Genomic DNA, 23,428 nt, shown 5'->3' with positions numbered 1-23,428 from the left:
AATGGCCCAAAATTAAGCATTTTTTCAATAACTAAAAATTTCGACTTTGACGATTTTTTCAGCTTATCCTGTATTTTACACAAACTAATTTTTTATCTTTTCGAGTTCTCGTGATATTCACTAAAAAACTTGAAAAACACGGATTTTCGGATGCCGCCGCCAAAAGTTATTGCCCAGGATCTTAGCCTTAACCCTAACTTTTCTTCATCAAGATACTAAACTCAACCGAAAAACACTTTAACATGCTCCGGACCTCACTTTGACACAGGGCTTTCAGTGACCCATCGACTAAATGTTAATTAAACTGAATGTTTGACGATTTTCTAATAGTTCTCTTGTTTATTCGTTTTTCCTAAATTTCATGAAAATTCTTGAAAATTCATGAAAATTTGTGAAAACTTAAGAAAATTCGTGAAATTTGTGAAAATTCAAGAAAATTTGTGAAAATTTATGAAATTTGTGAAAATTTGAGAAAATTAAGAAAATATTTTCGCGAATATAGGCATGATGCCAGTGTGGCCCTGACTGTAGTAGTCCATTTGTTAAACTTTTAGATTAATAGACCACTTGCAATCAGTATCCCGTAAGGTCACAATGGTATACTTGACATGTAGTTTTACATTCTTCGGCACCGAAAACCGGTTCTACACCGAAACCCGTTCATTTCATCAATGAAGCATTTTTTCGGTGCTCTAAGCATGCCACTCAGCATCATAATACATGCAAAATTTGCAAACGTCAGATGCCTCTGTATAAAGCGAATTTCAGGCGCAAATTGGCAACAAGTGGCAACGGATCGTTCGGAATGGAAGAGAATTGGGGAGGCCTACGACCAGAAGTGGAAGATAGGCTGAAAAAGAAGAAGAAGAGATGCCTCTGTGGCATAAAACGTTGTATTCAACTCGATGCAAAGTGCCTTATTAGGCTCACGACGTGTATTATAACACACGGCCTGCGGCCCCGTGTCATAATTACACATCTAGAGCCTAATATAGTACTTTGCACCTCGATTGCATAAATAACTAGTACGTAACTCGGACGGAAAAGTTATAAAGACACGTTTTAGCATGGTTATTGACCTCGGCTTTGCCGGATCAACAGACTTCACGCGAATCTTCACCTTTTTCGTCCTTGCTACGCAATAGTATTTTACATAACGATGATAAAAAGATGAAAAGTAAATCTTTCGTGTGAATTTTGTTGATCGGAGGCGTAACCGAGGTCTATAAACACAACAAAACTAGACTTTTCATTTTTATCTCAAGTTATGTGATGGATTTTACATGCTAAGGGCTTCGAAAGGAGTGCTTGATGCATGAAAAGTACGGTTTTCGACGCATGTATGTACGTTTGTTTTTTGAGCGCTAGGAATCTATATTGAAATAGGTCTGTCGAGTAAACGACTCAAAAATGCGTCTCGTGGCACAGTTTCATTTTTTGTTTGTTTGAAGGATGTACAAGCCAGACAAATTTTTTGTCTAGCCGAATCATCCATCCACCGCACTTAAATTAGCATCTTGAGATTGATTGAAGTGTTTTTCATTTCAAAGTTGAATTTATTATTTACAATGGTCAACATCATAAATTAGCTTATTATACGGAAATCCAACAACCTGTGGAGCAGCTGCAGCATTCATGCTTTGACTGAGCCGTGTAATTAAAAAGTTAAATCCCTCGATATACCTCTTTAAGTTCCCGTCTTTTCTTTGCACCACAGCACACAGTGTGTACAGTACAGTAAACGTTGTACAGGGACATTATTCTCTTATTATTCTTCACCTTAAATTTTACGTAAACCGAAAGTCTGCCTGTAAATTTCGTTCTCCTTATGTTTCGTCTTCCACTTGTAACATTTCAACCGAACTTTTCTACTAAAAAGTTTTTGTTATTTGTTATGGCTACAGCAGACGTCATTGGATCGTTCGCCTAATTTGATCGAAATAAAATCGAATTCGCTTCATTTACGATTCGATAATATGCGAACACAGCCATGAAAGTTTAGCAAAGCACTGAGCGATCAATGCAATATGTTTGCGTTGATGAGAATTTGATTCAGTAAATGAAGCAAATGTGGGTGGCAGGAGCACTTTTGGGAAGGCATTTGTTTTCGTACGAATTCCCAATAGTTATTTACGTAGACGATAGATTTCAGACACTTTCGCGTTCGGGCTACAAACGAAGTTTGAAAACCCAAGACTCATAAAACACATAAAACAGCTCTACACCAATGGGCCGGGGGTGGCATAACTCTTTTTCATGGTCTAGTGGCACTTTCATTGCACCATGTGATCGTCAAACAGTATACTAAGACAAAGTATATTCATTCAGACCATCTGTCAAATGCAAGTTGTAAACCTGATGTAATAGTATTTTACATGACTAGGGATCAAAAGATGTAAAGTAGAGTTTTCGTGTGATTTTTGTTGATCCGAGGCGTGGCCGAGGTCAATAAACACACGAAAACGAGACTTTTCATTTTTATCCCGAGTTATGTAATGGATTTTATCTGTCTAGAACGATAATCTCGAGCTTATCCCTCTAGGGAGTTTTTGTTTATCTCGACATATCTGTTCTCGACAGATAAAATATGATATGCACCTATTGCCAGACTGTTATTTTGACGTGTAGGCATTATGGCCCACGCCTTCGGCTAGGGCAATAATGTCCTACACGTCAAAATACCAATCTTGGCAACAGATGCATATATGCAAGTAGCATTTCAGAAAAAATATCTTATTCGTTAAAATAACCGTTGTAACCGTTGTTGCCCGGTTATAGTTTAACCTACGTCAATTAACCGTTGGATAACCGTTAAACAACGAAAAAGTTAAAAATTATATTTAAAAATTTTCTTTACCGTGAATTACTCTACGAAAAGAAAACTCTTTCGAGTACTGTGGAACGACATCAAAACAAATGTTACGCGCCTTATTGTTCCAACATTAAAATTTTTTATTCGGGAAAAAATTCCCCGAAAACGACAATTTTATAAAACGATTTTAATGACACAATCCAAAAGGTAAAACAAACATTTCCTCCCTCGAACACTCCAGAAAATGTAACCGATCACAATATTACACAATAAACTACAAATTTACGCTGATTTCGTCTTTATAAGACTCATCAGTGCACCTTTGTTGCTCGCAACCATGTGCATATCAGCGTGTTCAAATTCAAACTAAAAAATAATTTGAATTTGATCACAACACAGTCTGAACGGCATATTGCGAAACAAAGGATCGTGACGTCACATATAGAAGTTTCTCGAAAGAAAAAAAATGTTTGTTTTTGTCAGTCTGAGAAAAAATTATAAAAATTATTAAAAATTATAGTTGCTCTACCTTAAATTTTTAACTTTTTCGTTATTTAACTGTTATCCAACGGTTAATTGACCTAGGTTAAACTATAACCGGGCAACAACGGTTGCAAAACCGTTGTGACAACGTTGCTACAACGTTATTCTAACGAATAAGTTATTTTTTCTGAAATGCTACTTGGGATGTAATATATATTAATATATATTACATGCTGAGGGCGTCGAAAGAAGTGCTTGAAACATGAAAGGTACGGTTTTCGACGCATGTAGCATGTAAAAGCTCATTTTTCGAGCATTTTACACGGTCTCACGGTGTGTACTAGCCTTTACAACGTTCGTACATCAAATTTCATTCACATATGTCTGTTTCATTCCAAATTCTTTATATTTAATCATTGCTGGATTAAAGTAAAAACGAATTTAAAAACAAACATTTTCCACCCAGTTAATTTATCCCAAATGGTTTAGTGTGTTTAATACAAAAACATCGCAAATGAATTTCAGAAAAACGAACAAAAAAAAGTCTGACAAAAAACGAGCCGTCAGAACAGTCGGAGCGTTTGCTGCGACTGAGCCCCGTACAAACCCGTACATCTATTGCGTACGTGACCCTAGTTCGTCCGTCGCCCTACTCTTACCGTAAACCTACTGCGCCCGTAAACGTCGGTAAAGTAAAATTCTTATGAAATGTGTACGTCTTAAAAATTGCGCATAGCGCAATTACGAAGCCCCGTACGACGTTCCTTTTAAATGTAACACAAATTTGGAATTGACCTAAAGTTTTAATTTATTGAGTATAAATACACATAGGGCCTAGTATCGGCCTCAGTCCGAGGATCCAAATTTAATTTTTTTTTCAACTACATTCTATTCGGTGTTCGATTACCTTCCAAATGAAACAAAAAATACGAAAAACGGATGAAATTTGCTCGAGTTATATGTAAAATACACATAGCGCCCTAGTAGCGACCTTAGTCCAAGGACCCAAACTTAATTTTCTTTTCAACAACATTCTATTCGGCCTTTGATTTCCTTCCAAATGACACAAAAATTACGAAAAACGAATGAAATTTACTCGAGTTCAATGTAAAATACACATAGGGCCCTAGTAGTGGCCTTAGTCCAAGGACCCAAATTTAATTTTTTTTCAACAACATTCTATTCGGCCTTTGATTACCTTCCAAATGAAACAAAAATTACGAAAATCGGATGAAATTTGCTTGAGCTATATGTAAAATACACATAGGGCCCTAGTAGCGGCCTTAGTCCAAGGACCCAAATTTAATTTTTTTTTTCAACAACATTCTATTCGGTGTTCGATTATCTTTCAAATGAAACAAAAATTACGAAAAACGGATGAAATTTACTCGAGTTGTATGTAAAATACGCATAGGGCCCTAGTAGCGGCCTTAGTCCGAGGACCCAAATTTTTTTTTTTTTTTCAACAACATTCTATTCGGCTTTTGATTACCTTCCAAATGACACAAAAATTACGAAAAACGAATGAAATTTACTTGAGTTCTATGTAAAATACACATAGGGCCCTAGTAGCTTTTCACTTCTAAGGCCCTAACTCACGGTCCACTCACCCGATTTTAAAAAACTTTTTTTTCCTGGATTGGTATTGACAATACCTATCATTTGCCGTGTCATTTACATTTCCTTCGTTCATTTTACAATAAATATCACCAAAAGACCTTAAATCACTTAGGTGGCCCTAACTCACGAAGGGCCGACCCGAATATGCCCATCTTCGAACTTAGCCTCACTATTTTGACTATCTTTCAGGGAAAAAAAATTTTTGAAATCGGATTTGATTTACTCAAGATATCGACGTGACGGACAGACGGACAGACGGACAGACGGCCCAAATTTTTATTGCGGATTCGTTATCTATGAACATAGGCAAACACTTTGCCCTTACCGTCTGCTTCGAATTCCATCAATTACACACGGCATCGTAATCCTATAAGCCCCTTCGTACTTCGTACGGGGCTAAAAACTTTTGTAACATCTACTGTGTAGTACATACAAGTTACATTTTATGTAACACACATAAGGATAACATCGAAAAGGATGAACCATACACAAAGCGAGAGAGACAAACAAAAATTGATTTTTAAAAAGGTTTTTATCCCAAACACTTTTTCGGGAAAACCAACCGAAATGGTTTTAAAAGTGGTTTTACATTTTAAATGGAAAAGATTACTAAATTCACTTATCTGTTCGTAAATTTTTAAAATTTCTCTATTTTTATCGCAGAGGTTTTACTTGTTCGGTTGTGGTTCTTGTGCGGTATATGGCAAAACGGGCAAAGACAAGACAATTTGACAAATTTATGGACGCTTGTTTTTTTGGTTCTTTTAGTCTCTCTCTTCTTCTCTCGCATTTAATTTCGAATGGGATCGGACGGGGGGGACGCGAGGGGGATATATTAACGAGACTGTAGGATATATATTTTCGAAATTCGGAAACACAAAGAATGTCGTTGTTTTCTGTGTGGAGTATGTGCTAAATAAAATTCATTATGCAAAAAGGGACTGTGTAAAATTGTGTGCAATAAAACGTCTATATTTAAGCATGCCGAAAATTTATTCGTTTTTCCTTTTGTAGTAATTCTATTAATAAATGATGTTCAGTCAGACAAAGTCGTATTTTTGTTGGTACATTGAACTAGTACAGACTCGTCTCAGATATCGAGAATAGAACAGATGTTTAATAGGGCGTACGCTACATGCATATTCGATGTGTTATGAACAATCATATCGGACGGTACAAAAGTTTTGTCTGCCAGTTCGATAAAAAAAAATGAATTTCTTGCGATGAATGGAAATTTTCGTCAAGAAAAAAGAATGAAAGAAAGTCTGGAGAACAAAAAGGGCACCGCTATTGTATGAATACTCTTCCATTGAAAGAGGGTCAAGAACTTTTGAATTAGCTCTGGGGTGTATTTCAATTCCATTGCAATGTATAACAAGATGATAATTACGAAAATGTTACAAGAGAATTTTCATTATCCAATTTCGCTTTTATATAATTTTCGAGCATAACATTCATTGGCAGCTATATAGAAACTTTCCATCCAGTTAATTGAAAGTTTTGTACTTTGCTCTTGAATGGACCGGTCTACAATGATCCTTTACCTACAGACCTGCACATATATACAATACAACTTATATTATGAAAACTGGTTAACCAAATGTATACTTCGACCTCGCGTTCATACATTGTAAATATGATTTTGTATGGGCAAAAAACACGGCTGATGAGATCCTGCATAACATATTTCAAAAAAGAAATATTGTTCATGATACAGTGAGACACAGTGAATAGAGGTTTCTCTGTGTGTCCTACACAGTGAGAATATATGTGCGGTAAGATCTACCTTATTTTCTCCCCTCCATAGGCCATGAGAAAATTGCGTTTTGTTGACGATTGACATTTCTATTGAGGAAAGTCCTCTCCTGTGTGGGGAGGGAGAAAATATAACTTTTCTAACTTGAATTGTCAATTTGTTTAAGTTTTCAAAAATGGTATTGTGAATTGACGTTTTTTTTTTGCATGGAGGAAAACGGTATAAATCACACCTCGCACATATCGTGGGCAACACCATTAAGGGCGTGTCTCCGATATCTCAGGAACGAACAAACCAATTTTGAAAAACTTTTCAGAAGAACTGTTCTATCTTTTGACGATTTGGATATATTTGATGACAGACTTTCGGTTGGTTCAAAATCATCTTGCAGACTAGTTGAAGGTTGCTCTAACTTTTGATTCTTCATTCCTGACTTGGATTTTGGTTAAATTGATTGACATACTATTGGGCTTCGATCTGTTTGTTGATCGTTCAACTCCATGTTAATAATCAAATTACGTCAACGCCATTTTTTTTACTAAATCACATGTGCCCTACAACAATGTGAGACAATGTGATAAGCATCTTAAGTATAGTTTCCACTCAACAAAGAGTACTCTGTGAGCGAAATACAATTTTGTAAAATACGTCACGTCTCATCACGCTAAGGCGACAGAGGCAAATAGATTACCAATCTCTATGAAGTACGTCATATACCATTTTGCATGTATAGGTCTATTGAATCATAAATGAAATGAAAGTGAACTTTCATATCATTCCATCACCTGATTTGATGACTGAGATGGGAATTCACTGGTGTTTTTGGACTCTGTACGATTTCATTATATAATCTTCGGATTTATCAAGACTATTATGCCAGCAGTGCCCTGTTAAAACACATAAGTAGACGTTGCGGTTTTCTTCGTGTATATTTTCCGTATCTGAAGTCTGATACATTATATCATGCCCAAAAGTTACCGAACTAAATACCACACATGGGTATGATATATTCTTCACAGTGGGATAAGGAGACTCACTGCGGGAAGGTGAATTGCTGGACAATAAATTCTATTAAAAAATAGACTTTTGGGCGACCGAAAACTTGAACAGTAAATCATAATAATGAATAATTTAACATAATCTAAACAACTTTTGTGTATGTGTGTATGGAATGGTAGATGATGCAATTGGTCAGACGAAGAAGGAAAAAAATTTCAATGAAATATGCGAATCCATTAATCATTTCTAATCAATTTGACCTTTTTCTACTTTTTGATAATTTATTTGTAATCCGAAAAAGCGACTAACATTCCTGTTCTCTATATGGTCTGTACTGTATGCGAACTACATTATAGTAGTAGCAGAACATCTGGAATGAATGACCGTTTTACAGACTATGATGTACAATTCACCAAGAACAAAAATGAAACGAAATTCGTTTTGATACAGTAATTGGGGTTTCGAAAAGCGAATCATGTGAACCGTAGCATATACATTCAAAAACGAACTGACCGCCGTCCATTCGTTATACCAGCAAAAATAATGATTGAGTTTAATTCACTCCATTCGTCTTCTTATATTCTGCCATTCCAATCACATTTATATTTCCAACGATGAATAGTGTCAATTTGCAATCAAAGCCATTGCTATTCATTAAGGAGTCATACAGATGGTCGATACTTGTTTCAAACTTGCTTCGAACATTCATCATGATGAATTGGTAAAATGGTGGAAAAGTCTTGCTCACGATATATATGGAGCAAAAGGATGTATTTGTTTTGTAATTTGTTGTTTCTTTTGAAGTTGAGACTTGATTAACAAGTCTCGTTTATATACTGTGCACACACAGAGTGAACAATAATTAATTCTGTGTTGCAGAAATGCTTTTTGTTCAAAAAAATGCAATTTTGCAGGAGTCCCACGACTACAGATGACCTTAAGAATTCGGCACAAAGCACGTGTATATAAAGGGAACATTTAGCTCCTGTGTTCATTTGTTGATTGGGCGATTTTTATTTTGAATAAAATGAAGCTCGTTAATTATGTCAATAAATTGGTAAATTTCGGCTATCTCACATAGGTCAATTAGGTATGTTAGGTAATTAATGTTGGATTTCTCGTAATTCCAGGAGCGATAGATGAACACAAAGAGTACAAAATATAAGAGAATTTATTAGAAAACGTTCTTTTCCATACGATGTCACATTCAGACTGACCGGTATACTGAGTCAATGTATTAACTGAATTAGAACTAGTGAACTAGGATAATTCACTTGAACACGAAATCTAACACACCCCCTTAATTCAGTTAATACACCCCCTAGACGTTGAAGACTTCTTCGATCTGTCCAATTCGCATTTTCTTTCATGTTTCAATTTCCATTTCCTTCCAAATTGCTGTGGCCAATTCCAGCTACCTTTTCCATATGTAGCTTTTTGTACAGATATCAACTGGACTAAGGCGTGCGCCTCTCCCAACACCATTGATATCGTCGATTCCGTGTCTTCATGTCTAACTCTCAATTTTGTTTGTTTATTTCATTCCATTCTAATTTAGTTTCCATATTCTCATTTCTGCCACGGTCACACAAAGTAGTTCCAGTTTCCATGACTAATTCACGCCATTGTTGATTTCCGAATTCCAGCTTCCATGACCGATTCTTAAATACCATGATTAATTCTAGGACCATAACCAATTCCGAACCAATCGATCAATACTGAAGAATTCGTCAACAAATTCTAGACATCACCATAGCCAATTCTGTAAAACTACGAGTGATCTTCTGATTTTCCGTTCCGAATTTTCTCGATACAATTCTCCCCATTTTCAAAAAAAACTTTCAGCTCCTCATCGTCACTATTTCGCGTTCTCTTTCCGTGTTCGATTCCACGTTCAATTTCCGTATGATAATTCCGATTGTGTGCCTGATTCCGATCGTGTTACAACTGCGATCGTGTGCCTATTCCAATCGTTTCTTTGCTGTCTATCATGTGCCAGTTCCGATCGTGTATAAATTTTGATCGTGTACCATTTCCGATAGCCGTAAAACAATCGTCTTACAATTTTTTTTTTATTTTACATCTCCTCAATTTCACAAATTCTTGAATTCCGCAATATCCGCGTTTCCTGGGCCCATAACCTGTTGGATTTCTCGTAATTCCAGGAGCGATAGATGAACACAAAGAGTACAAAATATAAGAGAATTTATTAGAAAACGTTCTTTTCCATACGATGTCACATTCAGACTGACCGGTATACTGAGTCAATGTATTAACTGAATTAGAACTAGTGAACTAGGATAATTCACTTGAACACGAAATCTAACAATTAAAACAGATCAGTGTCAAATAGCGGTTTCTTCTCTCAAATAGTGTCAAATAAGTTGTCACTTTCACAAAGCTAACGTCAAACAATGACAGCTTCAAATAAATATTTTCAACATTGTTGTGGTCAGCTTTGTGAAAATGACAGCTTATTTGACATCTCAAACGACATTAACGATGAGCTATTACGATTGCTCTTCTTCGCTATGCACAAGTGCATGGTAGTAATATACAAATGTCACCTTGCTTGCTGTTTGAATTGTTTCTCCTCTAAAATTCTCTAACGAGTTAACTGATTCGGGATGTTCTTCGGATAATTAGTTTTTTGTTAACAAAATTCACGTAATTCGCATTGCAACTCAGCGCAAGTGTCAAACTCGCTTACTAGCAGGTAGGTTAATTATTTTAGAATTGGACCTAATTTTGTGCTCCTTTTGTGCTGGCGAATGAAACCTATCTCAAGCTTTATGCTGTCGGTTGAGCTGAGCCATCTGCATTTTTGTCTAAAAAACATGACGTTTCGGCTAGAAATTGATATTTTTCAAGTTCGCGTGCAGCCTATGTTTCAGTAGATACTATAGTTATTATACGCACAACAGGCCCAATAGAGGCTTAGGTGATATCTCCAGTGGCGCTTCTTCATAGAGACCAATAGAGACCATGGTCCAGGGCGCTGGGAAAATGGGGCGCTGAAATATGCAAACAGAAATTTCATACTTTGCACGAAAATTCATGTGATGTTGCGTCAAAGCAAAAAAAAAATCGCTGCGCGGCCTTCCTATGATAACACTGACATCTTTCGTACACTGTATGGTGAACATTTACTTTATTTTTACTGAGGAAAAATGATGTAGAGCACAGTTGGAAAAATACACCACACAAGAAACACTGTAATGATAATAAGAATCGTCAAGACTCAAGACACTTTACTTGCTGATCTAATGACACTTTTCAGATCATAATCTCTGGACGAGGGGAAAACTACTCGCGTAATCAATTACACATACTGGAGGGAATTGCTGGAACATCCGCTAATTAATAGGAATCGAACGAAATACTTGAAATTGAACGAATTACAAGAAATTAACTTGAAATACAAGAAATTGAACGTAAATGAAAGGATATGCCGATAAGGACGATGAACGAAAGAACTAAGCGAATGCAAAATAAACTTGATCTTCACACTCGCTGCATAAGTTCAGTTCACTCACTTTCATTTACTTTCAATTTTTCGTATTTCCAGTCAATTTCTTGTAATTCCATCAGTTGCTATCAATTCCTTCAATTTCTAGTATTTCTTTCAATTCTTATTAATTACCGGATGTTCCGGCAGCCGAAACTGCAGTAATATCGACAGTTCTCGTTAAATTTTAAGGATATCTTAGTAAATTATCGAAATAAAGAATAGTAAAGAAAAATTTTAGAAAATTGTTTCTAAAAAGTAGACAGTGAATTGGATAGTAACAGAAAATATCGTCGAATTATTAGAAATTAATAGGAATTAAAGTGCAGATCCGACAAAACGAAATTAATACGGTAATTGAAGGAATTGAAAGGCAATAGAAATTGATTTGCCACCCCTATGCCCAGAGGTTTTCCCCTCGTCTCTAGATCCATTTACACTATTTTTTTTGTTCGCGCAGTTAAATGTGAATCGACGAAGGGGCTGGCTGCTCTAACAGCTACAATTCACCGAATAATTGAAACAATGACGAAAATCGAAGATTTGGAATACCAGAAATCTCTATAAAGGAGTCCCTAAAAAAATAAGTTTTTGAACCTTAATTGGAATTCCTAGTTTTTTCATGTATCTCAAAAAAATGTCCTGCATGCCCTGCTGCAGGACACGAAGCATGCATTTAGGCGTTTTTTTTAAATACTGGAATTTAGTTTACTTTTGATGGTATCTTTCCACCAGAATCCTTTTTCAAGAATTTGTTAGCTTCAACAATTTGTAGCAATTTGATCAGCTCTGAGAAAACTGAGCAGTTTATGCAAATTTCGTTATGCTCACTTTTCTCAGAGCAGCTCGAACGAATACATTTATGATGATAAGATATTAACAAAAATGAAATACACGTCAATTTTGGCCGCAATTTTAGCTAAGCATCGATGAAGGATAGAAAAATTTTCTCAGGGTATTTGTTCAATGCTGAAAGACTGAATCAGATATGATCAAGGGTAATGTTTGGTAAAAACTTGCTTGTAGTCGAAAACGCATGTCTTACAAATAAATTTTGACCTATAAACATATTTACAAAATAAAATTAATAAAAAACGAGGCGCTAGAATGTAGTGGTCCAGGGCGCTCAGTATGCTAGAGGCGCCTCTGGATATCTCTATAATATAATTTAAGCCTCGACCCGACATATCTCCTGTCAAGTGGAAGCACAAAACTCGGGCCAAGGTTTATTTTGGGATATTTTGATTCCGACAAATTATGAATAATTCGGAAACAATTGCAAAAATTTCCGAAAAAGAAATTCAAGTTTTTTTTTAGAATTATTCAAGTGCCACTGCAAATGGTGTCTACTACTTCCCTTGTTGAAAAAATGAAAAAAAAAATGGGAAAAAATGGTAAAATTGACAATATTGTGGCTCCAAAGTCCAGCGTTGGTCAGGCTGCTGACGCCACTGGTGTGTTAGTGCATTCAGAGATCTATCGGTAGAAATCAAAAAAACGGTTGTCTACTACTTCCCTTGTTGAAAAAATGGGAAAATTGGCAATGCTTTCACTTCCCATATATGTGGTTTTTGAGTACAATGGTGTTTGGTTGGATTCATCCTTTTATGTAAATTAGGTAAGGAATATCCTTGGTTTGATCCTATCGAATTCAACCTTTGACGAAATCCACTATTGGTTGTCCTTGAGAAAACACTGTTTTCTTCAGAATGTGCGAATGGCGAAGAAGCGACTATCCGCACATTGTATAATAATTTGGCTGTTCGCACATTGTGTGAATAGCACTTTTTCGTTTGCAGCCACCAACAGAATTATTGGAACGTTGGAGTCTTTTGTCGATATATACATAAAGCTTGTTAAACGACATGGAATGTAGACATGTACCAAACTGCAGTAGATGCATGCTTCGCTTAGGGTGTATATATTAAGTTTAACTTTTTGATTAAAACAGCCAATTTATTTGTAAAAAGGTTCACAGAAGAAAATCATGGATTTAACGTAAATATTTCGAGGAATATTTTTTCCTTGGATTATAGAATTCAGTCAGAAGAACGAAGGAACTATATTGTCTTTTGTGACATATTTTAAATTGATTTTGCAGTGAACCGAGCACCGAGCTTCTGCATATCAAGTCGTCATGAGGTGACAGACCACGGTTTGAAGCTGGTGCCATTCTATTACACCGGCCAAAGAGAATAAACATTTTTTTGTTCAGTCAGTTCCTACTTTGCATTTGATAGCCGACTTTTAACGAATTACAAAAACAGGAGACGGAACATCACCCACGTGAACCTTTAAAACCACGATTTTTTTCTGTGAAACTATTTTCTGTGTTAATTCAAAAGAAACTCTCAATTTAACGGATCTTGAACAACTTAACAACAGTTCCGAGAGCACACACAAACTTCGTTAGATGAATAGAGCACCCACCACATAAAGAACGTCTTTTTCGTAGCTAATACCAAAAAATGTGTCGTTTTGCTCTATTACAATTTGAGATGTGCAAGGAGCAATGTAGGAAGAGCAACAGAGTTGATAATGTTAAAATCTTCGAAAAAGACAACATCCTGACCGCGGAATATAATAGGAATATATTACGACAGGGGCGGATCCAGCTTTTATTCTGACTCGGGCGGTTGGAAGACAATAAATTTTTGCCTGGGCGATTTTCGTTTTGAATTTTTTTTTTTCATATAAAAATCGTCTTCTGACTCCCGGCGACCGCCTCGACCGCACATAGGTGGATCCGCGCCTGTATTACGATGGCTGGTTTCTATGACAAAGTTCAGCTGAGTCTTTGCGTTTACTGACCCACATATATACAGACCACCAGAACGATAGACGAACTCGATCACGCAAATGGTGGGAACAAACTGGCAGCAAATGACAATCGATCGTTCAGATTGGCAGACAAAATGAGAGGCCCACATCCAGCAGTGCACGCAAAAAAATTGAGGGTGTTAACTGTGCACAGCTATTTTACGAGACACCTCAATATTACGTTCCGCATATATGTACTTACATACTGACCACACTAAGTGCAGATAAGATGTAGATTGTACTGCTACGTTAACAATTGTACTTGTCCCGAATTTGTACAGTATAGCAGTACATTTTTCATGGTAGTTGAACAGTATTAATTCCCTTGACTGAAAGTCAGGGTCTTACACCAGAAAATACCGAAAAATGTGGGTAACAAAAAGGTTAACTGTGATTGAAAATGTATGAAATGCTATGAAAAACGTTAAATGTGGGTAACAAAAAATCGTTGAGGGCACGATAACTTGAGTAATTTTCAACCAATTTGGCTGAATCTTTTTTTTAAATTTGTGGAATTAAAATCCCGAGGCTAAGTTCGAAGATGGGCTATGTAGGACTAAGGATCTGGAAGCTATCCGAGATTGGATTTTATACTGTTGATCATAGCCTCAATTAAAAAAGATTACTTTGATGAAATTTGATTTTGTTTGGTAGTGTGGGTAAATCATATAAGTTTGTTTTCGACGTGCATGAAACTAGAAGGAAGAATAATTTCATTATTCGATGCCTATCTTCTAACGTGTAAACATCTCTTCCTAACAACTTGATAGTTGACTATCAAATTTGATAGTTGACTAACAACTTGATAGTTGACTATCGAATTTGATAGTTGACTAACAACTTGATAGTTGACCATCAAATTTGATAGTTGACTAACAACTTGATAGTTGACTATCAAATTTGATAGTTGACCAACAACTTGATAGTTGACTATCAAATTTGATAGTTGACCAACAACTTGATAGTTGACTATCAAGTTGTTTGTCATTTATCAAGTAAGTAGTTTTTTACTTCCCTTACGACCACTTCTTACGGATCTTACGCCAACGAAATGCCTGTTATCAAATTAGCACACTTTGATTAAAAAATTTTACAGGCAAATAAGATGAACTATCTCAATTAATTTCTGAAGATTTTTTTAAATTCATGGAATTAAATGAATCAAAGAGAATATTGTAAAAATTTTACGAGTGTGAAGTTTGCGGCCAGAGCGAAGCGAGGGCCGTAATTCACACGAGTCGTGACATTTTATTCACGATTGAAGGTTTTGCGAATGGGAAATCGAGGGATTATTTTTTCTCGGTCTACCAATAAATTTCTCATTTTACAAATATTTTTAATCCCTTTACCATTATAGAGTGGTACCAATTTACCGAAAATATTGGTAAACTGAGTTATTTTTAACGATGAACCAAAAACTAATTAAGTTCATTTATTACCATGTCACCATGTGAAGGTATATTAAGTACCGGAGAACTTCCTTTTTTTACGCAAAAGTGTAAGAGAGGAACATCTATCGCACTTTTTTATTTTGTGAAAAAGTCCTTGTTCCACATTCACAAAACAAGCTTCGCATCTGCTCTGATGTAACAAAAAGGCAATCAAACAGAATAATAGACAGCTCATACGAGTGGGAAGTTTACGGCCAGAGCGAAGCGATTATTGTACTGTTGAACAGTACTATTGTACTGTTGAACAGTAATATTGTACTGTTGAACAGTACTATTGTACTGTTGAACAGTAATATTGTACTGTTGAACAGTACTATTGTACTGTTGAACAGTACTATTGTACTGTTGAACAGTACTATTGTACTGTTGAACAGTACTATTGTACTGTTGAACAGTACTATTGTACTGTTGAACAGTACTATTGTACTGTTGAACAGTACTATTGTACTGTTGAACAGTATTATTGTACTGTTGAACAGTATTATTGTACTGTTGAACAGCATTATTGTACTGTTGAACAGTACTATTGTACTGTTGAACAGTACTATTGTACTGTTGAACAGTACTATTGTACTGTTGAACAGTACTATTGTCTATTGAGTTGTACTATGTACAAGATAGATGAGAATGATGCCCTGCTCAGCTGAATAATATTGCATTTTAGTTGTAAGTCTATATTGCTACGTTACACATTGGTATTAGTCCCGCTTCAACAAAATATTCAACTGTGCTGAATATAATTGTTTTGGATGTGGATATCGACGGGCTGATTAAGAAAAAGAAGAAAGGAAGTAGGGATACTGAGTCTGCCTTGTGTCCGTATAATAGTTGTTTTCTCGCTTCCGGCTCGTACTGGAAACCTCTCATTCGCTAAAAAAGCTTCTTAGCATAAGTGAGGAACAACGTTTTGTCCGGGAATGGAATTTCGTATTAGTATTTTTCGTAACGAGAGTATTTTCATCACTCGTAACGGAATTATTATTTACGACATCGAGTACAATAGTATTTTTCGTCACAAGTGACGAAAAGTAGAATTTCTCAGAACTAGTCTGCTTCGTCTCGTTAGGACAAGCCTAAGACGTGTCCTGAAAAAAATCTGCTTTCGTCACAGTGACAAAATACGTCGAATTATGATTCTAAGGCACAGAAAGTACTCTATTAGGCTCTAGATACGTACTTATAATGTTACGAGGCCACAAGCATTTACGACTAGATGGCATAAAAACCGATTTGTCGACTTAGATTTATATACACTACAGTGGCAGTAAATGCCGTTGAAAAGTACTCCATTACCGTTAATCAGAACGTTGTCGAAAAAAATTCAGCAGCTGAATAAAATAACAATTTCCCAACGTGAAAATGTTTGTTTCGGTCACAGTTTGACTGTTAAATAAAAAGTTAATTAAATGAAATAGACCTTCCCGTTATGCAATGCACTCTGTTTAATGCATCGCAAAAATCAAATTAAATGACAACAAAAGCAGCCAGAAAAAACATTTACATTTTTACCAATTTTGTTTTTGTGTTTTTCAGATTTTCGGTGCGAAAGATAAATACAAACCCGAAAATTGATACAAAAACAGCATCACAGAGAGAAAGAGAGAGAGAGGAAGAGAAAAAAATCGCAGTGTCATACGAAACGTTTGAATTGATAATGAAAAACCACCATAAAAAAATCCATCAAACAAAAACACCAGTTGTGCGCAAAATGTGTCATAGTGTTTTGGTGATAAAATATTTTTTCGGTTTTTAACTTTAAAAAAAAGGAGAAAAAAAATTGAGTGAGAAGCAAAAGAACCAAACCAGCAAAACACACACAAAAAAAACGTTCACATACTGTTTGTGATGTGGATGACCCATTTGGAAATGGCTACTGTCCAAGGATTTTGGTTACATTACCATTTGCTGTTATGGATTATTTTTATGTGCCTGACGTCCCCAGTTATACCCGAAATGGTTTATCGAGTTGATCCGTTAGGTAGGTTGATAACATTTAGATGTAAGACCAAAATTATTATTTTTACTTTCGAATCCATTTTTTTATGGGATTTTGTAATCGAAAAATATTTGGAATGTTATTTTGTGTAGCATGCTACGAACGAACGATGATAGGGGAAGGGGGGGGGGGCGAGTATGGCAGTTCTTTAAGTTGTTAAGCTTATACTAAGCTCCCCGTATATCGACTGTATTTATAATACATATTATGCGTGCAAAGTGATGAATACAAATTCAAGTGGAATGTCTAACCATAACTTCGATACGGTTTGCGTCAGTGAAATTTAAATAGAAATTTGATACAGCTGTTTTTCAGCTGGTCCACTCATACACACAAACCTGACCATACTTCTTTTTAAGGATTTACCACTACAACTCGCTCAGTGTAAGCAGTTATCGTTGTATGAGTGAACCAGCTGAAAAACAGCGGAAGCAAATTCCGACATATAAATCTGAATGACGTTTAACAAACTGAGGTCTGATGCGTAACCGAATAACACTGCTAGACAACGCCCTGCAAATCCCGATCAGGGTTTTTCAACGGTCAGTTGGACCCTTATTTTGGAGAATGCAGCGATCAGCGACATGACTTTTGAGAGTACACACGGTTAATCAGTGAATAGCCATGATTAATCACCATACTTCACGATTAATTTTAGATTTGCGAAGGTTCACCCGGTTACGGGAAATAATTTGATATCTCGGATCCACCAAGGGCTTCAACCCGAAGTATTTTTACTCATCTGGATACGAGCTATCCCTGGCATAGTAATCTGCTATTATATAACTAGTTAACTAGGTATCAATGAAAAATAGAGTTTTCGTGTGAATGTTGTTGTTCCGAGTCGTCGCCGAGGTTAATAGACACACGAAAAACGAGACTTTTTATCCCTAGTTATGTAATGGATTTTACGTGTTACGGCATGTTTCATTTTCATTTACATTGCCTAATCACGTAAAGCATTGTACTTACGAGGTTCCAAGTTGTTATTTGACAAGTGGGGAATACAGCCCTCCCCTTCGGATCGGGCTGTAACATTCCACTTATCAAATACACAACTTGGAACCTCGGAAGTAATATACTATTACATGCTGAGGGCGTTGAAAGTAGTGTCTGAAACATGAAAAATAGATTTGCACGATCCCCAGCTCGTTTAAGTACTCGTGAGGTATAGGAAATTTTTTTTTTTGAAAAATGGTATTAAATTTATTTAATCCATTTAATCCATTTAATCCACTTTACACCAAAAACTCCTAAAAGTGGATTTTTTCGCTTTTTAACATTGTAGTATGAGTTGTAGTTCTCAATGCAAAAAGAATTGAATACAGACGATTCATGGATTACTTCGGGGGAAGAAACAATTTTGAGATCTCGAAAACAAAAGTAAAATTGACAAATTTATCAACCTCAAAAATATGTTGTCGATTTATATGCATTTTTTATGCATAGCAAAAGAAGACAGGAACAAGCAACGTAATATTTGTCTTACAAGAAAGTTGAACTTTTATGTGAGACAAAATATTACGTTGCTTGATCCTGTCTTCTTCTGCTATGCATAAAAAATGCATGAGAATCGACGACATATTTTTGTGGTCGGCAATTTTGTCAATTTTTATTTTTTTGCATGACAAAATTAGGTTTTTTAGCCCCGTACGAAGTACTGGGGGCTTATAAGATTAATATGCCGTTTGTAACACGTCGAATTGGAAGCAGACAGTAAGGGCAAAGCTTTTGGTTATGTTCATAGATGACGAATCCGCAATAAAAAAAATGTCCGTCCGTCCGTCCGTCCGTCCGTCCGTCCGTCCGTCCGTGACCCCTCTAGCTTGAGCAAATCACAACCTTTTTTCAAAATTCTTTTTTTCCCCGATTGGTATCGACAAAAGTAAGGTCAAGTTCGAAAATGGGCATGGTAGGGTCGGCCCTTCCAGAGCTAGGGCCCTATAGGTGTTTTTCAGTCTTTCGACGATATCTACCGAAATACGCACGTAATAGCTGCTTGTGATATATCAAATGAAAGGTATTGACGAGTAGAACAAAGTTGCTGAACATTGTTTTTGTGTAGGATGCAACGCGAGCTTGTTGGGAGGGCTCAAAGGTCGTTACTCGGCCCTAAGTGTTTTTTCCACATAAATCGAGTAAATCTCATCCGATTTTGCTAGATTTTGTTTTATTTGAGAGATAATTGAATACCGAATAGAATGATGGCAAAAAATGTTTCAAATTTGGGCCCTTGGACTAAGGCCGCTACTCGGCCCTAAGTGTTTTTTGCACATAAATCGAGTAAATCTCATCCGATTTTGCTAGATTTTGTTTCATTTGAGAGATAGTTGAATGCCGAATAGAATGATGGCAAAAAAAGTTTCAAATTTGGGCCCTTGGACTAAGGCCGCTACTCGGCCCTAAGTGTTTTTTGCACATAAATCGAGTAAATCTCATCCGATTTTGCTAGATTTAGTTTTTTATGGAAGGTAATTGAATACCGAAAAGAACGTGGCGAAAAAAGTTTAAAATTTGGGCCCTTGGACTAAGGCCGCTACTCGGCCCTAAGTGTTTTTTGCACATAAATCGAGTAAATCTCATCCGATTTTGCTAGATTTAGTTTTTATGGAAGGTAATTGAATACCGAAAAGAACGTGGCGAAAAAAGTTTCAAATTTGGGCCCTTGGACTAAGGCCGCTACTCGGCCCTAAGTGTTTTTTGCACATAAATCGAGTAAATCTCATCCGATTTTGCTAGATTTTGTTTTATTTGAGAGATAATTGAATACCGAATAGAATGATGGCAAAAAATGTTTCAAATTTGGGCCCTTGGACTAAGGCCGCTACTCGGCCCTAAGTGTTTTTTGCACATAAATCGAGTAAATCTCATCCGATTTTGCTAGATTTTGTTTCATTTGAGAGATAGTTGAATGCCGAATAGAATGATGGCAAAAAAAGTTTCAAATTTGGGCCCTTGGACTAAGGCCGCTACTCGGCCCTAAGTGTTTTTTGCACATAAATCGAGTAAATCTCATCCGATTTTGCTAGATTTAGTTTTTTATGGAAGGTAATTGAATACCGAAAAGAACGTGGCGAAAAAAGTTTAAAATTTGGGCCCTTGGACTAAGGCCGCTACTCGGCCCTAAGTGTTTTTTGCACATAAATCGAGTAAATCTCATCCGATTTTGCTAGATTTAGTTTTTTATGGAAGGTAATTGAATACCGAAAAGAACGTGGCGAAAAATTTTTCAAATTTGGGCCCTTGGACTAAGGCCGCTACTCGGCCCTAAGTGTTTTTTGCACATAAATCGAGTAAATCTCATCCGATTTTGCTAGTTTTTGTTTCATTTGAGAGATAATTGAATGCCGAATAGAATGATGGCAAAAAAAGTTTCAAATTTGCGCCCTTGGACTAAGGCCGCTACTCGGCCCTAAGTGCTTTTTGCACATAAATCGAGTAAATCTCAACCGATTTTGCTAGTTTTTGTTTTATTTGAGAGGTAATTGAATACCCAATGGAAAGTTGGCAAAAAAATTTGGGTTTATAAAATAATGTCGTAAATTGTTGGTTTTATTTGAGAGGTACTTCGTACGGGCTTTCGTAATTGCGCTATGCGCAATTTTAAAAATGAACACTTTCAGTAAATTTGACCATGCCCAACTTGACTTGCATTTTGGTAACAGACGCATTAGAGGGTTGTAGACGTATTAGGGTTCCGGGCGTATTACGGCTACGGACGTATTATGGTTACGGACGAAATAGGATTACGGATCGTACGGGGCTAAGTCGCAGCAAACGCTCCGACTGTTCTGATGCCTTGTTTTTCACCGATGTTATTATAAAGATGAACATATTTGTATAAAATGATAAACATTTGGTGTGATAAAAAAGTATTTCACCGAATGTTCGTTTTCAAATGCATTTGCAGCATTCGATATAGTTTCTTTTTTTGCTGGGATTGGGTTTTTGCTACTGGGAGAGAAAACGTACTAAAACGTAAAAAGCTGTCAAAAGATGTGACAGAAGGATTAGCTAAATATACTGAAATCAAACATTTTAGAGATTTACTCACTGTAAAAATTAAACTTCCAAAACATTTGATATCGGTTTTGGTGACGCATTCTGCGCCTCAACGTAATCAATTTTTACCAAGAAAGTTTTAACAAGAAAATATGTCAACGAGAAGTTTACCGATGAGATTTTACAACGAAAGCTTTACAAAAAAAATGCGTCACAAGTGGCAGATGCTGAGGAAACCCCTCATACGACAATAATCATCTGCCACTTTGTGACGCATTTTTTTTTGTAAAGCTTTCGTTGTAAAATCTCATCGGTAAACTTCTCGTTGACATATTTTCTTGTTAAAATTTTCTTGGTAAAAATTGATTACGTTGAGGCGCAGAATGCGTCACCAAAACCGATATCAAATGTTTTGGAAGTTTAATTTTTACTACACTAGCGTCACCTTTTCCTCTTTGAGGTTTTTGTGGGATATCAGTTGTTTTGGAAGTTTTGGGTAATACAAAGAGTTAAGCAAGCTCCCAAGTCTACATACCGTACAATTACAGTGGGCTTTTTTTGGTTCGGACCAAAAAGATCATGAACTGGCGACCATATAAAAGACGAGCTATAGGTAGACCACCAGAGAGATGGACAAACGGAATTAAGAATATTGCAGGTACAAACTGGCAGCAAATGGCAATGGATCGTACGAAATGGAAAGAAGTTGGAGAGGCCTACATCCAGCAGTGGATAGAAACAGGCTGAAAAAGAAGAAGAAGAAGAAGAACATTTTGAGACATTTTCGAATTTTAACAGTCATCGCGAGGGGTAACTCACTTCTAGATTAAATGGATTAAATGGATTAAATGGTATTAAATGGATTAAATGGATTAAATGGATTAAATGGATTTAATGGATTAAATGGAATAAAAATTGGATTAAATGGATTAAATAGGAAAAAAGTTCATTTTACCAAATACTGTAAAAGTCTTAAAAATTGTTGATTTTGATCGAACCACGTACTACAACTCATACTACAATGTTAAAAAGCGAAAAAATCCACTTTTAGGAGTTTTTGGTGTAAAGTGGATTAAATGGATTAAATAAATTTAATACCATTTTTCAAAAAAAAAAATTTCCTATACCTCACGAGTACTTAAACGAGCTGGGGATCGTGCAAATCTATTTTTCGCAATTACTTTACAAATTTTTCAGGTCGGTAGCCTAATTATTTCGGTAAAACTAAAAAAAAATTTTTGGATTAAATGGATTAAATGGATTTAATGGATTAAATGGATTAAATGGAAGTGCGTCACCCCTCGAGTCATCGATGTTCCCAGTCAATTAAGTTGTTTCCACTTATGATATTTTGCGCCAAGTTATCAAACACTGGGAATCACTTAATGCACTGGGTGCGTCGATGGACATTAAAACTCTGATAAATGATCTGAAATTGTGTTTTCTTAAGTTGAACATGCAGTATCGTCGAAAATATTTCAAAAATATGAAATTTCAAGATAACCGCCGTATTCTTAAAATGTCGATAAAAGTTTACCGTCAACGAAACTGTACAAGTGACACTTTATCCCAACTCTCTACATGCCGTATAGCCGGAAATATCTCAAAAATACGAAATTTCAAGATGGCCGTCATTTTCTGGAAATATCGATAAAAGTTTTCCACCAACGAAACTGTACAAACGATACTTTATCCTAACTCTCTACATGCCGTACAGCAGGAAATATCTCAAAAATACGAAATTTCAAGATGGCCGCCATTTTCTTGAAATATCGAAAAACGTTTTCCACCAACGAAACTGTACAAGCGACACTTTATCCTAACTCTCTACATGCCATACAGCAGGAAATATCTCAAAAATACGAAATTTCAAGATGGCCGCCATTTTCTGGAAATATCGATAAAAGTTTTCCACCAACTAAACTGTACAAGCGACACTTTATCCCAACTCTCTACATGCCGGCTAATACGGCTAATACGG

At 36.1% G+C, this 23,428-nt stretch overlaps 1 protein-coding gene across 3 annotated transcripts in view; it reads left to right on the top strand.

The window, feature by feature from the left end:
• Positions 1-23,428, top strand: part of LOC119083016 (protein eva-1 homolog C-like) — a 316,459-nt gene that overhangs the window by 89,325 nt on the left and 203,706 nt on the right. For all 3 annotated transcript variants that reach the window (XM_037192653.1, XM_037192654.1, XM_037192655.1), the window contains exon 3: positions 16,983-17,427. In XM_037192653.1, the coding sequence (XP_037048548.1) occupies positions 17,295-17,427 (133 nt within the window). In that variant the 5' untranslated portion in view covers positions 16,983-17,294. The remainder of the gene's footprint in view (positions 1-16,982; positions 17,428-23,428) is intronic.

The sequence above is a fragment of the Bradysia coprophila genome, unplaced genomic scaffold, assembly GCF_014529535.1.
Source record: "Bradysia coprophila strain Holo2 unplaced genomic scaffold, BU_Bcop_v1 contig_538, whole genome shotgun sequence".
Taxonomy (NCBI): Eukaryota; Metazoa; Arthropoda; class Insecta; order Diptera; family Sciaridae; genus Bradysia; species Bradysia coprophila.
The sequence above is the reverse complement of the archived record's forward strand: the minus strand, read 5'-3'. Positions and strand labels throughout refer to the sequence as shown.